Source organism: Vipera berus (genome assembly GCF_964194415.1).
Source record: "Vipera berus genome assembly, chromosome: 3".
Lineage (NCBI taxonomy): Eukaryota > Metazoa > Chordata > Lepidosauria > Squamata > Viperidae > Vipera > Vipera berus.
The window spans coordinates 7,886,676-7,902,767 of NC_138204.1; the positions used below are offsets into that span (position 1 = coordinate 7,886,676).

Here is a 16,092-nt window from a genome sequence, read left to right on the forward strand (position 1 = left end):
TTTACAGGGTGATTAAAACAAAAAATACAAAAGTTAAAAACAATTTAAAAAATTATATCCGTCCCTGAACAAATAAAACCCCAGTTAAAAATTAAAATTAAAATTAAAATTAAAATTCTCAGCCTGGGCCAGAGAGCTCGAAGAGCCAGGTCTTCAGGTCCCGGTGGAATGAACGGAGGTCGGGGGCAGTCCTAAGCTCCGCGGGCAGCTGGTTCCAAAGGGCAGGCGCACCCACTGAGAAGGCCCTATCCCTGGGTGTCGTCCGCCGGCAATCTCTTACCGGTGGCACCCTGAGAAGACCCTCCCTGTGGGAGCGCACTGGACGAAGGGAGCTTGATGTCGGCAGCAGGTGTTCCCTCAGATATCCCGGACCGAAGCCATTTAGGGCTTTATAGGTCATCACCAGCACCTTGAATCTCACCCAGAGGGCAACCGGGAGCCAATGCAGCTCGCGGAGTAGAGGTGTTACATGGGAGTATCGGGAAACCCCCATCACAACTCGCGCGGCCGCATTCTGCACCAGCTGAAGCCTCCGAGTGGTCCTCAAGGGCAGCCCCATGTAGAGAGCGTTGCAGTAGTCTAAACGGGAGGTCACGAGCGCGTGAGTGACTGTGCGTAGGGCATCTCGGTCCAGATAGGGTCGCAACTGGCGCACCAGGCGAACCTGGGCAGAAGCCCCCCTGGTCACGGCTCCTATATGATCTTCAAAATTGAGTCGTGAATCCAGGAGGACGCCCAAGTTGCGAGCCCTATCAACGGGGGGGGTAACACCTGAGTTCTTCTACTCCAGGGGTGTCAAACTGCCAGCCCATGGGCCAGATGCATCATAGCGAAACCACGCCCACTCCATTGCCCGCAGTGGCAAAAAAAAGTTGCGATACGTTGCGACACATCATGTGACGTTGCGAGTTTGACACCCCTGTTCTACTCTGTCAGCCATCTCCAGTGGTGAGTGATGGTCGGGCCTCCTCGGTGATCACATGACTGAACTTTGGGCCCTGGGCACCATGGCTGCATTTACTGTCTTTTGCAGCATCCTGTGGTCACATGACCGCAAAACCACCCACAGCAAGACCTTAGTTTGCTTAGCCACCAAAATGTTTCCTTAATGACCCTAGCATTCCCTTAATGACTGCCACAAAAAAAGTCACAAAACTAGGTTAGTCAGCGACCGACCCATTTTAACAACCACCATGAGATACAGCCGTAACTGGCAAGCTCCATTGCAGTCGTATGTCAAGAATTACCTGTACCTCTATATCAGGGGTCTTCAAACTTGGCCCTTTTATGACTTGTGGACTTCAACTCCCAGAATTCCTCAGCCAGCGTGCCTGGCTGAGGAATTCTGGGAGTTGAAGTCCACAAGTCATAAAAGGGCCAAGTTTGAAGACCCCTGCCCTATATGGATTTAGCCACTGTTTGATGTTATGATAGCACTGAAGAAAGTGATTCAGGTGTGGTCCTCACGCTTGTGACTGTCACAGCATCCTTGCTGTTATATAATCAAAATTCAAGCCCTTGGCAAGCCTCATGTAGGAGGATTGCATTTCCCTGGAATCATGTGATTGCCATTTGCAGCCTTCCCAGCCAGCTTCCAACAATCAAATCCAGGGGTCTTCTAACTTGGCCCTTTTATGACTTGTGGACTTCAGTTCCCAGAATTCCTCAGCCAGGCATTCTGGGAGTTGAAGTCCACAAGTCATAAAAGGGGCAAGTTTGAAGACCCCTGATCAAATCCAATGGGGGAAGCCAGATTTGCTTAACGATTGTGTGCTTCCCTCAGTGACTGTGGTGATTTGCTTAACGACCATGGCAAAAAAAAGGTCATCAAATAGAGCACGACTCATTTAACAATCAGCCATGCTTAGCAACGGTGGTCGTAAGTCGGGGTCTACCTCTATGAGATGGCTGTCTATCAAAATGTATTAAATACGTAAATAGAAACGTGGAGCAAAATGGCTTATCAATTCTACAATCTCTGTATGGGTGAGTGTGTGAACACGTGCACAGATGTACATGTTACATGTTCCTGGACCTGTTTTGCCTTTATGCTTTGATAAAGAGCCTTGGTGGAGCAGTGGGCTAATGCCTGCTTAAGTAACACCAGCTGCCTGCAATTAGTGCAGGTTCGAGTCCCACCAGGCTCAAGGTTGACTCAGCCTTCCATCCTTCCAAGGTAGGTAAAATGAGGACCCAGATTGTTGGGGGCAATTAAGCTGACTTTGTAATAATGCCGCTTGGGGTGTGTGTGAAAGCCCTAATAAGCAGGCATATACATAGAATGAAGGCTATTGCTAAGCACATTGATTTGTGCTTTAAATTGTAAGCCGCCCTGAGTCTTCGGAGAAAGGGCGGGATATAAATGGGATTAAAATAAAAAATAAAATAAAAAATTTCCTCCTGTCATCAGCTTAAGCCTTTTCCCCCTCCAGTGCCCAGCAGGATCTGGTTTTTTGCTTCCTTGCTCTTTTCTGTACTTTTTCTGTTTGTTTGTTTGATACACAATCCTCCTTGCTCCTTATCTCTTTCTCATTGTGTCTTCATTTTTCATGGCCAGCCGCAGGTGCAAAATACACAAGCCTGCTTGTATTAGTTTGACGCGCTCTGAGTAAAATAAAAAAACAACAACAATCTCACTCACTATTCCCCCTCCTTCCCTTGTTCGACTGCTTATCTCAGAGAGAAAATATAATTTACTCAAGGAAAAGCAAAAGGATTTATGCTGGAAATGGTAGACTTAAAAGATTCTTGGCTACACAATAGTTATCTATTTTATGTTGCGTAAGGCGATGCTGTTTCATCAGTTAAGGCCATAACAAAATGTTACGTATCAGACCTGATAGCTGCTGTGCAAAACCCAGCCTTCAATTTATTGGATATTTGCATAAGAAGTCTCAAGAGATTTGCAGCTGGGAACAGATATGCAAATTTGGCTCTTAGGTGGTCCATCACGGAAGGGATCCTTGAAGGAAGAGGGGGTCAAATTATTTTCCAAAGCACCAGAAGGCAGGACAAGAAGCAATGGATGAAAACTGACCAAAGACAGAAGCAACCTGGAATTAAGAAGAAACTTCCTAACAATTTATTTATTTATTTATTTAGTTAGTTAGTTAGTTAGTTAGTTAGTTAGTTAGTTAGTTTATATACTGCCCTACTCCCAAAGGACTCAGGGCGGTTTACAAGGCAAAATTTAAAAACAATACAATATAAAATTAAAATTAAATTAAGTCTAGCCGCAAAAAAATAAAATCACAATGAGAACAATTAACCAGTGGAACAACTTCCATTCAGAAGTTGTGGATGCAACAACACTGGCAGTTTTCAAGAAAAGACTAGACAGCCTTTGGTGTGAAATGATACAGGGGTGTCTTGCAAGAGCAAGGGGGTTGGAGTAGATGACCTCCAAGGTCCCTACCAACCTCTGTTACTGTTATTCCACTGTTACTCTTACTCACAGAAAAGAGCCAGTATGGTCTAGTCCAGGGGTAGGCAACCTCGGCTCTTTTATGACTCATGGACTTCAACTCCCAGAATTCCTGAGTCAGCATAGCATAGCTATGCGAGTTGAAGTCCATGAGTCATAAAAGAGCCGAGGTTGCCTACACCTGGTCTAGTCGCACCAGGCTGGCAAGTGGGAGACCGTCAGTTCTAGTCCCGTCTTAGGCATGAAAGCCGACTGGGTGACTGTGGACCAATCACCACGAAACTGTGAGTTCTAGTCCCACCTTTGGTATGAAAGCTGGTTGGTTGACTTTGGGCCAATCACCAGGAGACTGAGTTCTAGTCCCGCCTTAGGCATGAAAGCTGGTTGGTTGGCTTTGGGCCAATCACCAGGAGACTGTGAGTTCTAGTCCCGCATTAGGCATGAAAGCTGGTTGGTTGGCTTTGGGCCAATCACCAGGAGACTGTGAGTTCTAGTCCCACCTTAGGCATGAAAGCTGGTTGGTTGGCTTTGGGCCAATCACCAGGAGACTGTGAGTTCTAGTCCCGCCTTAGGCATGAAAGCTGGTTGGTTGGCTTTGGGCCAATCACCAGGAGACTGTGAGTTCTAGTTCCACCTTAGGCACAAAAGCCAAAGTTTGGTGGCTTTGAGCCATTCACTCTTTCTCAGCCCGACCCACTCCACTTGTTGCGGAGAAAACAGGAAGGTGTGCTGGCCTTCTTTGTTGCTTTGAGTTGCTTGTAAATATAATAAAGACAGCATACAAATGCAGGCGGTCCTCGACTTACAATCATTCGTTTAGTGACCATCTGAAATTACAGTGGCACTGAAAAAAAGGGATTGACGACCGTTTTTCACACGACCATTACAGCATCTATGTGGTCACGTGATCAAAGTTTGAACGCTTGGCCACCGACTCCCTGTTTATGACGGCTGCAGGGTCCCAGGGTCCCGTGATCCTTTTCTGCGACCTTCTCTCAAGCAAAGTCAGTGGGGAAGCCCGATTCACTTAACAACTGTGGCAAGAAAGGACGTAAAGTGGGCCAAAATTCACTTAAGCGTCTTGCTTAGGAAAAGGAAAGTTTGAACTCGGTTGCGGTTGTAAGTCAAGGGCTACCCGTATATGTGCACGTCTGTGTGTTTATAAATGCATGGACATACCACACACACACACACACTGTACGTAGACACGCGCACACACGTGTCTATATATAGACATACACCTTTTGTACATAGGTTCCATCCTGCCTGAGGATGGAATAAGCCGTCAATCCTCCATCACTTGCACATTTATGTTTTAGGGTTTTTAACAAAGCATCTTTATTATTATTTGGAAAAGGAAGTGGTCTGTCTGTAGGAGAATCTGCCAGTTCCCATCCTAGTCTCTCATGGGAATTGACTCAAACGTTGCTTTCAGATCTCTAAATGCAGCCTAGAGAAAGCCCCTTGTCAATCTGGGTGACTTCATGGACCCATGATACAATAGAATTCATTAATTTGCTGTTGAAAAGCCTGCTCTGAAATCTGCTCATTCTACAGCTATTTTTTCTTCTTCCTTTGCCTCAGCCAATCGGGGAGTTTTTGAGAGAGATGCTTCACGTATAATGCAGTGATTATTCAGAGCCAGCTGATAGTAATTGGATGGGTGGCTCTTATCTTTTTCCTGAATTGGAATTGCCATATAATTTTTTTCATGCTGTTAGGAATCTGCAGGGAATTACCAATCCGGACAAAAGAACGGAGGGCAGAGATCTCTGTGGTGAGATTTCTGAAGATCCTACAGGATGGGATGATATCTCAGCAAATGGGATATTTTGGAGCAAAAAAAATAAATAAATTCCAGATCGGATTCCGTAAACAGCCCACAATTATTATTTTTTAATTTTGAAAGCAAAACAAAAAGAAATGATTATCCCATTCCTTCCTTCTTTCTTTCTTTTTCTCGTCCCTCCCTCCCTCCCTCCTTCCTTTCTTTTTCTTTATTTCTTTGTCTCTTTCTCTCTCTCCTTTCTCCTTCCTTTTGCTCTTTTTCTTTCTTTCTCTTTTGTTCCCTTTCTCTTTCTTTCATTCCCTTCCTTCTTCCCTCCCTCCTCCCCTCCCCCTCCCTTCGCCAGCTTTTTTTTTTTTGGCATATCTCTGAATTTTGCCACAAAGAAGTCTTTTGATCCAGACAGAGACTGCTGAAAAGTTATTGATCTGGGGTCATTTGAAGTAAAGAAGTACCAGCTTTCTTTAAATTTAATATTTGTGAAATATTTATTTGGAGAAAGATGGATTATTTTGTCTGGTGGATTGTATTAAGAATAATATGTATGTTTCTTAATAAAAGAGTAGATCAGTAAAAGTTTTTTTTTTATGGTTCCTGAACAGATTTAGAAAGATTTATTCCTTGGCTGACAACTTCATTCTACTAGAAATGAAAAATATGGACAGAAACACCTGCATGCAAAAAGGACTTACCTATTTTGTTTTAATAAACAGAAAAAGAAAAAAGAAAATGGTTCAAAAATGTGAAAGTGAATCTGAATCTACCTAAAATTCAAAAATCATCGAAATATCAAAATTATGGATTTGCACACTAAGGGCTAGCAAAAACACTTTTTTCTTTGAAAGATGAAGCTATCCTGGTTCAACAATCTTGATGAGATCTGTTTAATCCCTGCTTATGAACTGGCTTTTTACCAGACTGGTCAATATTCTGGGTATGTATATGTATTTTGTATAAGACAGAGGATTTATTTGAGGTTTTTTTTTTTTAAAAAATGGCTATTGGACAAAATGCTAGTATAACAAATGTGATCAGTGCAATAAATCAAAGACAATTGCAGAATATATTTGGAGAACTTAAAAATCATGTGTGCTTTATATCCAGAAACACGGTGAATATGTTACGTATTAACCTTCTCCAAATAAATATGCTAACTCCTAAACAATTTTCCCTTTCTGTAGCATTTCACAAATTGTTTGTTTCTTATATACAAGTGAAGTTATTAAACCTTAAAACCGTGCAAGAATTTTGTGGACACTCTGTATAAATATAAATGCCAAAATATAATTTAGAACTAGATGGTAAGCACATGTGACCACAACCACAGCCATTATATTACCTCTCCAAAAATGAGAATGCCCTTAAGGACAAAAATGTAGGAAAAGATTTTTTGCTTAATTGGGCGATCCCTGCATGTTCTAAATATTTACTTACCATGCCATGATTACAGAAAATCTGAGAAAGATTGGTTTAGATCCCGTGGACTTGAAAAGCCTTCTGCCTTCTCCCTTTGGACAATGGCCATGAGAATTACTTTAAGGACTTTAAATATAACATTCCCTTCCTTTCTCCCCATAACACGTTGCCTAGAAATTCAGGGGGGAAAATGTAATTTCAAGACTTTGGAACATATTGGGCTGGAAAATGTCAGGCGTAACATCAGGACCATCCATTAAGTTGCATCAAAGAAGATATGTATTCAAGCCTATACAGAAAAAACTGGTCAACTAAAGTTCAACACTAAATTGCCATCAGATAAGGGTCAACAGCATTGTGAAGGGGTTGAATTTGGCCGTTTATGGCAACAAAATGACTTTAAGCTGATGACACGCTACACTACACTACACTACACTACACTCAGTGGTGGGATTCATATACCTGCACAACCGGTTCTCTTACTGGATGCAGGCCTGGGACTCCGAGGCCTAGAATGGACTTCCGGAAGTGGCATCCATGCACTTCCGGTGGGCCATTCTAGGCTGGGGAGGTCTCCTCCAGGCCTCCGATGCCTACCTAGAATGGACTTCTGGAAGCACTGTGCATTAAGCCAGTTCTCCGAACTCAGCAAAAATTTAGCTACCGGTTCTGCCAAACCAGTGCGAACCGGCTGAATCCCACCACTGATTACACTACACTACACCTCTAACAACTTAATTTAACTTGACATGACAGCAGTGTTCCAATATCTCAGGGGCTGCCACAAAGCAGAGGGGGCCAACCTATTCTCCAAAGCACCAGAAGGCAGGACAAGAAGCAAAGGATGGAAACTAGTCAAGGAGAGAAGCAACCTAGAACTAAGGAGGAATTTCCTGACAGCGAGAATCAGTGGAATGGCTTGCTTCCTGAAGTTGTGGATAGTCCAACACAGGAGATTTTTAAGAAGAGATTGGACAACCGTTTGTCTTAAATTGTATAGGGCTTCCTGCTTGAGCAGGGGGTTGGACTAGAACACAGGTCTGCAACCCGCGGCTGCGGAGCCGCATGCAGCTCTTTCAGCCATCTCCTGCGGTTCCCAGTCCTCTGCCATGTGCAATCCCAAAAAAAAAGTGGGACTAAAAAACTTCAACCAATCAATTCAAATATGCACGGTAGGTGCATATCTCAGCTTGGCTCCACTCTTCAGTCAAACCCTGTTCTGCACATGCGCACATGTATGCACATGCGCATACATTTTTTGCGGCTCCCAGTTTTTCCTTTTGTGAGGGAACCGGTTCCGAGTGGCTCTTTCACTGTTTCAGGTTGCCGACCCCTGGACTAGAAGACCTCCAAGATCCCTTCCACTCTGTTATTCTGTTCTGTTATGGTCGGTCTTGAGGGACATTGATAATTCTCTGGAGGCTTCCAGCGGTGTCCACTACAGTGCTCATCATTCCCAGTCAAACTTTTATCAATGGAGATCGAAGTGGACATCCTCCTTATCTGGTCAGCATCTTGCTTATGCTTAAGAAGAGACTGGACAGCCATTTGTCTGAAATGGTATAGGGCATGCGCAGAACAGGGTTTGACTGAAGAGTGGAGCCAAGGCGAGATATGCACCTACCCTGCATATTTGAATTGATTGGTTGAACTTTTTTAGTCCCACTTTTTTTTTTGGACTACACATGGCAGAGGACTGGGAGCCGCAGGAGACGGCTGAAAGAGCCGCATGCGGCTCCGGAGCTGCGGGTTGCAGACCAGTGGTATAGGGTTTCCTGCCTGAGCAGGGGGTTGGACTAGAAGACCTCCAAGGTCCCTTCCAGCTCTGTTATTTGGTGAAATAAATAAATCACTGCAGCTGTTAAGTGAATGACAGCTCTGATTCTGTTCATCTAGATGGGCAACAATTATTCTTTTCCTTAAGATGGTAGGTTCTCAGTTTCCTCTCACCCGATCCATTCACTCAAAGAAAGTGGGTGTCTTCCAGCCAGCCCCGATAAAATATATTAAGCATTTAGAATTCATTACCATTGGCATGCTGGTCTTCAAGGAGCTGGGATGACTTTGGGAAACCACAGAGAACTTTGTATCTAAAGGTTGTCACACAGAAGACAGCATGGGCTTATCCTCTGTTACCCCCCCACATAACCTGTACAGGTAATCCTCTACTTATGACCACCGTTGAGGCCACATTTTCTGTTGTTAAGGAGAGAGTTGTTAAGGGAGTTTGGGCCCATTTTACGACCTTTCTTGCCACCACTGTTAAGCGACTCACCGCAGTTGTTCAGTTAGTAACACAGTTGCTTCCCCATTGATTTTGCTTGTCAGAAGGTCACAGAAGGGGACCGCGTGACCCCAGGACTATCCCAAGCATCATAAATTGGAGTCATTTGCCAAGAGGCTGAACTTTGACCCCGTGGCCGTGGGGATGCTGCTAACAGTCATAAGGGTGAAAAATGGTCATAAGTCACTTTTTTTTCAGTGCTGTTGTAACTGAACAATCACTAAATGAACTTCGGCCATTGTAAATCGAGGACTACCTATAATGCTGGCCTTGAGGGACACGGAGGGCAGAAATTTAGGAAGGGCCTGCCTTAATTGATTGGATGGTTAAAAATGGTGGAATATTTGCATTTTCAATTTTGGAACAGTTCTGTTAATTTAACTGTGCAATGCAGGAAAATTAGCTCATCTGGTCAGGATTCCTGTCTGCTTTCCCTGGGATTGCTGACAGAACCAGTGAGTTAAAACTACAAGGCTAACAAGGTTGAAGCCAGATGTCAGGAGGAACTTCCTGATTCCATGAATTACAACCCAGTGCAACAGGGCTAACACTTGAAGTGGCAACTTGGCCTTCCTTGAAGTTCTTCCAACGGACCTTATATGTTCACCTTCAGAAATGCTTTAGAGCAGGGGTATCCAACTTTGGCCACTTGTAAGACTTGTGGACTTCAAGTCCCAGAATTCCCCAGCCAGCATTTAGAGGATCCAGCATTGAAAGGTGTAGTCCAGGGGTCTTCAAACTTGGCCCTTTTATGACTTGTGGACTTCAACTCCCAGAATTCCTCAGCCAGCGTGCCTGGCTGAGGAATTCTGGAAGTTGAAGTCCACAAGTCATAAAAGGGCCACGTTTGAAGACCCCTGGTTTAGTCTAAAGTAGATGACTATTAAGGTGCTTTCCCAATGTATGATTCTATGATTGTATGATATGTCATTGATTATTAATCCTACAAATTAAGATCAGCCCCTCTGAATGTCTTTCATTAGGAAATTAAGCTCTAAATCATTGGTCTTCAAACTTGGCCCTAGTAGGGAGTGTGGTTTGCTGTCAGTTTATAGCAGGGGTCTTCAAACTTGGCCTTTTTATGACTTATGGACTTCAACTCCCAGAATTCCTCAGCCAGGCATGCTGGCTGAGGAATTCTGGGAGTTGAAGTCCACAAGTCATAAAAGGGCCATGTTTGAAGACCCCTGGTTTATAGTCTGGTGACTTGCCTGTCAGTGTTGGTGGGGGTGGTCTTAGAGGTCCTTTGATTGAGCTGTTTACTGTTGGCTTCTTTGGCAGATTCTTGAACATCGCATAGGCCACAGGTCTGCAACCCGCGGCTCCGGAGCCGCATGCGGCTCTTTCAACCATCTCCTGCAGCTCCCAGTCCTCTGCCATGTGCAGTCCCCCCCAAAAAAAGTGGGACTAAAAAAGTTCAACCAACCAATTCAAATATGCAGGGTAGGTGCATATCTCGCCTTGGCTCCACTCTTCAGTCAAGCCCTGTTCTGCGCATGCACGCATGTATGCGCATGTGCACATGTTTTTGGTGGCTCCCAGTTTTTCCTTTTGTGAGGGAACCGGTTCCGAGTGGCTCTTTCATTGTTTCAGGTTGCTGACCCCTGGCATAGGCAGACATCAACTAGCAGTCAGAAGACATGATGAAAATCCTTTACCAACAAACAGACAATTTTAACTATAGTTTCAATTGGGGAAATGTAATCATCCTAGGGACGCGGTGGCTCAGTGGGTTAGGACGCTGAGCTTGTCGATCAGAAGGTCGGCAGTTTGGTGGGTCGAATCCCGAGTGCCGCGTAGCAGAGTGAGCGCCTGTTACTCGTCCCAGCTTCTGCCAACCTAGCAGTTCGAAAGCACGTAAAAATGCAAGTAGAAAAATAGGGACCACTACGGTGGGAAGGTAACAGCGTTCCGTGCGCCTTCGGCGTCTAGTCATGCCGGCCACATGACCACGGAGACGTCCTCGGACAAGCGCTGGTTCTTCGGCTTTGAAACGGAGATGAGCACTGGCCCCTAGAGTCGGAAACGACTAGCACGCATGTGCGGGGGAACCTTTACCTTTACCTTTACCTTTAATCATCCTAGAACTAGACAAGTGAGCCATCAGCAGACACATAGACGCTAACAGCATCTACAGACTATGCAAAAGGGACAATCAAGCAGTCCAAAAGGGAACAAAAAGACCCAAGCAGCTCCCCACCAGCATTCAGCACCCAGATCAGCCTAGATTTAACTCCAAGGTTAACATCAGACCCACAATCAAGTAAACAAATGCCCCCAAACTGCCAAAGAAGCCAACAGCAAACCGATCAACCAAAGTGGATGTTTTCTTGAAGACGTTTCACTACCCAACTAGAGAACATCATCAGTGCTAGAAGGCAGTGTGGTGTTTGCAGGGAGGAGAAGGAGGAGGACTGTGGGCTCCTTGATGCTCTCTGAGCTTGGCGGTTTTCTTGCAGATGTTTCATTACCCAGATTAGGCAGACATCAACAGTGTACGTGTGCCGGTGGCCAAGCACCCAAAGTTCGACCACAGGCCCGTTGAGGGTGCTTTGACCATCATAAATCCGGGGCACAATCCCCCAGTGACTTTTTCAGTACCGCCGTTAACTTCCGGCCGTCACTAAAGGCATGGTTGTATAGAGCCTTGATGGAGCAGTGGGCTAATGCCTCCTTAAGTAACACCAGCTGCCTGCAATGAGTGCAGGTTCGAGTCCCACCAGGCTCAAGGTTGACTCAGCCTTCCATCCTTCCGAGGTAGGTAAAATGAGGACCCAGATTGTTGGGGGCAATTAAGCTGACTTTGTAATAATGCCGCTTGGGGGGGGGCGAAAGCCCTAATAAGCAGGCATATACATAGAATGAAGGCTACTGCTAAGCACATTGATTTGTGCTTTAGATTGTAAGCCGCCCTGAGTCTTCAGAGAAGGGCGGGATATAAATGGAATTAAAAAAAAAAAAGTCGGGGACCACCTGCAAAGGGCAGAATTGGATTAACCCAGTTACCAGGTTACGGGGGTGGTAGGGGACTCTGATCTGAGACAGACACCCGGCACGGAAGAGCATCTAGCTCAGGCAGGAGGGTTTATTTTATTTATTTTCTTTTAATCCCATTTATATCCCGCCCTTCTCCGAAGACTCAGGGCGGCTTACAATCTAAGAAGCACAAATCAAATGTGCTTAGCGATAGCCTTCCTTCTATGTATATGCCTGCTTATTAGGGCTTTGGGGGGGGGGGGCAAGCAGCATTTTTTTTTACAAAGTCAGCTTATTGCCCCCAACAATCTGGGTCCTCATTTTACCTACCTCGGAAGGATGGAAGGCTGAGTCAACCCTGCCCCCCCCACCCCGCCTGTAGCCGGCGTTGCCCTTTTAAGAAGCGCTCGCCCCTCGCCCACCTACCCACCCACCCCTCCCTCTCTCCTTTCTCCGCCGAGGAAGAGTTTGCAAAACCGGGTTCTTCTCCAAAGCGTCCCCAGCAGCTGTTAGTAGCAGAGCGCAGCCGGGCTTGTTTCCCCCGGGCGAGAGAGCGAGGAGGGTTGCTTGGCGGCCGGGAAAGAGGTTCGCTCTCCGGCCGCTTTTCCGGCGCTCTCCCCTTCTTTCCAGCCGAGCCGAGCCGGAGAACGAGCGATGGTGGCTCTTTGGAGCGCAGCTCGGTGAAATCCGCGCCCGGAGCCAGCGCGGATCCCCCGGGGAACCCGGGAAGGGGCCAAGATGGGATGTTGCACCGGTCGCTGCACTTTGATCTTCCTCTGCACTTTACAGCTGGTAAGCGGCGAGGGGCTGCGTCTCTGTCCGGGAGTAGTAGTAGTGTGTGTGGGGGGGGGGGAAAGGTGTCGGATCCTAAGCTCTTGGGGCAGCGCGTTCCGCAGGCGCACTCCGGACTACACTACCCATCCTCGGACGCCTGGGCTTTCGAATCCACTCGCCTCCGGGAAGCGCCCAGCGAGGGCTGTCCGCTTGGCGAGGCTCTCTCTCTCTCTCCAGCCGCCCTCGGCCACCACCGAGTTGTGCCCGTGACAACCTTCGCGGTTGGGTTCACACGACATCCTGAAGGGGGCTTGAGTGAGTGCAATGCGCCCTGGGTCTTCAAAAGGAGTCTAGGGAGTGGGACTGGCTTCGCATGGCGCGTGAATTCTCGCTTTCCAACTAATCGCGGCTGGTAGGTACTCTGGCGAAGCTCAGCGTATCGTGTGAATGCGGCCGCTTAGTTCTTCTGAAACCGGCGAAGCGTGTAGCGTGAATAGGAGCGCTGGGAAGGTTGCCTAGGTGGGGTTTTCGCTTTTCCCCTGCTGAGTTTTGGCAGCCTTAGAGAAACCCCAACGTACATTTCGGATGCATAAATCCCAATGTTTTGTGTTTTTTTTTTTCTTCATCCTGATCTGTCGCGGAGACTTTGGGGGAGGTGCCCGACTTTTTCTCTCTACTCCATGAATGAAAGAGTAAAATTAAAAGATAGCGACTCCCTAAACTCCTTGAAATTGGCTTGTGCATCCAAAAGTGATCAGAAAACTATTATTATTATTATTATTATTATTATTATTATTATTATTATTATTATTATTATTATTATTATTATTATTATTATTATTATTATTATTATTATTATTATTATTATTATTTTAAAAAAGAAAAAAACAACAATGCTAGTGTTCCAATTTAGCTAGAGGAAGCAGATGGAAATCAGATTGATTGAACCGTGCAGCTCTGTGTGTGTGTGTGTGTGTGTGTGTGTGTGTGTGTGTGTTTTCCATTGGGAAAAAAAATCCTATGGAAGTGAACGTGGAACAGCCATTCACCCACAGAGGATACACAGATTTGCCTTCGAAAGGAGTTGTGTTTCAAGTGGAATTGTTTTCTAAAGGCTTTCAAACTACAGCAATCCGCAACTTACATTTTGTTTACTGACTTATGACCATTTTTCACACTTATGACTATTGCACATGAACAAAATTCAGACGCTTGGCCACTGACTCATATTTATGACGGTTGCACTGTCCCAGGGTCACGTGATCCCCCTTTTGTGACGTAGGGCAAGCAAAGTCAACGGGGAAGCCGGCTTCGCTTAACAACCAGGTTACTAACTTAGCAACTGCAGTGATTCACTTAATAACTGTGGCAAGAAAAAGTGTAGAATGGGGCAAAATTCCCTTAACTGTCTCATTTAGCAACAGAAATTTTGGGCCCAGTTGTGGACGGAAGGATCCTTATCCAGATGATCAAAACAGTGACCTCCAACCGGGTTCCGGGCATCACCAAACTTTTTCCAGGTTATTTTGTAAGGTCGGAATGGAGAAATTCCTTAACAATGGATGCAAGTCCTGTCCCGATGGATTAAAAAGGGGATTGTAGCTTGCAAACAATGTGTGTTTATCTCTCCCACGCAATTCTGTGTGGACTTAGACCCTGTCAATCATTGTCCTCTCTGCCATCTGAAGGCCCGTTCTGAAATTTTGGCATGGCATTTTGCCTTCGTTTGTCTTTCCTGCTTAATTAAAAAAATAATCATTGGGTTACGGGGGGGGGGGGAGAGAAGAGACACCCTTCTTGATCGTCACAACTCCCTTTAAAAACTTTCAAAAAGGGATCAACTGTCTCTCCCTAGATTCCAGGGTGCCAAAATATTCCAGCCAGCAACCTTTTTATTCCCTACTAATTTTGCATTCACCCCCAGTAGCTCCAAGAAGTCTAATTTGGACTCTCCATTGTTAGGGAAAGCCTTTGTGCGTCTGGCGCAATTCAGAACGCAAATCAATGGATTGGGGGCAAATTAATACCCTGGAAGGAAACCTTAAAGCAAGAAAAAAAAAACACTGCCAAACAAAGGACACCAAGTTGCCAAATTTATTCCCAACCCTTTTTTTTTTGCAAATACATATAACCAACCAAATCGTTGCTTGCTTTTTTTCTACCCACCTTATTTTTATTACATATATGGGGATATTTTGGAAGGGTTTAAGGTTTTTTTTTAAAAAAAACAACAACGTACAGTAAAGAAAATCTCTCTCTCTCTCTCTCTCTTTCTCCTCTCTCCCTGTCTCTCTCTTTCTCCCTCTCTCTTTCTCTCCCTCTCTTCTTCTTCTTCTTCTTCTTCTTCTTCTTCTTCTTCTTCTTCTTCTTCTTCTTCTTCTTCTTTTCTCTCTCTCTCTCTCTCTCTCTCTCTCTCTCTCTCTCTCTCTCTCTGCGTGTTTTTCAGGGAGGAGAGAAATAAGAATCTGTTTCTCTTTTGTTTTGGAAAACGACAAGCTTAGTTATTCAGCTCCATTTGATTTTTTTTAAAAAAATTCTTTAGGGTTTTATCTTTTAAATTGGGGCGGTCCTTTTTTTCTGTCAATGCCCTGCGAACTGTTGGACTTTCCTTTTGCATTCCCAGGAATAGCCAAAATGGGATTTTGCCAAGGGTCATTATTTATCCTTTGAGTAATGTATAAAACTCCATTGAGTGTGTTAATTCCTTTTTTTTTTTTTGCTGCTAGATTGCACTACTTGCATTTGGCCGAAAGCCTGGGATCTCAGCCAGCTAGAAACAAACAACTTAAACACACATCCACGTACACATACACACACACACACACACACACACAACATTAGGGATTGGGAATTCACAATAGTGGATGCTTGTCTGAAGAGGGTCTGGAACATAGATTTCTGCACACACAAAAACCCGCCCAAAACAAAACAAAAAAATGATTTTCTCTCCCTTTAGGCATTTCTCATACTTGGTGATCAGGGACGAACAAAGATTGGGCTGTTTTTCGATTGTGGTTTAAGTCTGGTGGCTAGGGGGGGGGGTCTCTTGTCTCTGTCCACTCTGGAAATCAGGATCTTTCTCTCTTTAAAAGGGCAACGTCTGTTCGCCTTTCTTTAGGAAATCTCTCATACTCTCAAGCACAAAATCCAAAAAAAAGGGGGGGGGAGAGAAATGAGGCGGGGGGGAGGAAGAGAAAAAAAGAAATTTTGATTTTGGGGTTTTGCTGATTAGATAGATTTGTTGTTATAGAAATGGCTGGTAGACAAGCAGTCCTCGACTTACGACCACCACAGTGCCCAAAATTTATGTTGCTAAAGGAGACGTCTGTTAAGTGAGTTTTGCCCCATTTTACCACCTCTCCTACCAGAGTTGTTAAGTGGATCGGTGCAGCTGTTAAGCTAGTAACACGGTTGTTAAGTGAATCTGCCTTT

General features: G+C 45.1%; 2 protein-coding genes across 2 annotated transcripts in view; one reads left to right on the forward strand and one right to left on the reverse strand.

Annotated features, from left to right (window-relative positions):
• Positions 1–16,092, reverse strand: part of COL20A1 (collagen type XX alpha 1 chain) — a 532,145-nt gene that overhangs the window by 294,690 nt on the left and 221,363 nt on the right. The window lies entirely within an intron of this gene.
• The window catches only part of NKAIN4 (sodium/potassium transporting ATPase interacting 4), a 120,550-nt gene continuing 116,996 nt past the window's right edge, over positions 12,539–16,092 (forward strand). Inside the window, exon 1 of the mRNA XM_081323850.1 lies at positions 12,539–12,678. Within this exon, the coding sequence (XP_081179976.1) occupies positions 12,625–12,678 (54 nt within the window). The 5' untranslated portion in view covers positions 12,539–12,624. The remainder of the gene's footprint in view (positions 12,679–16,092) is intronic.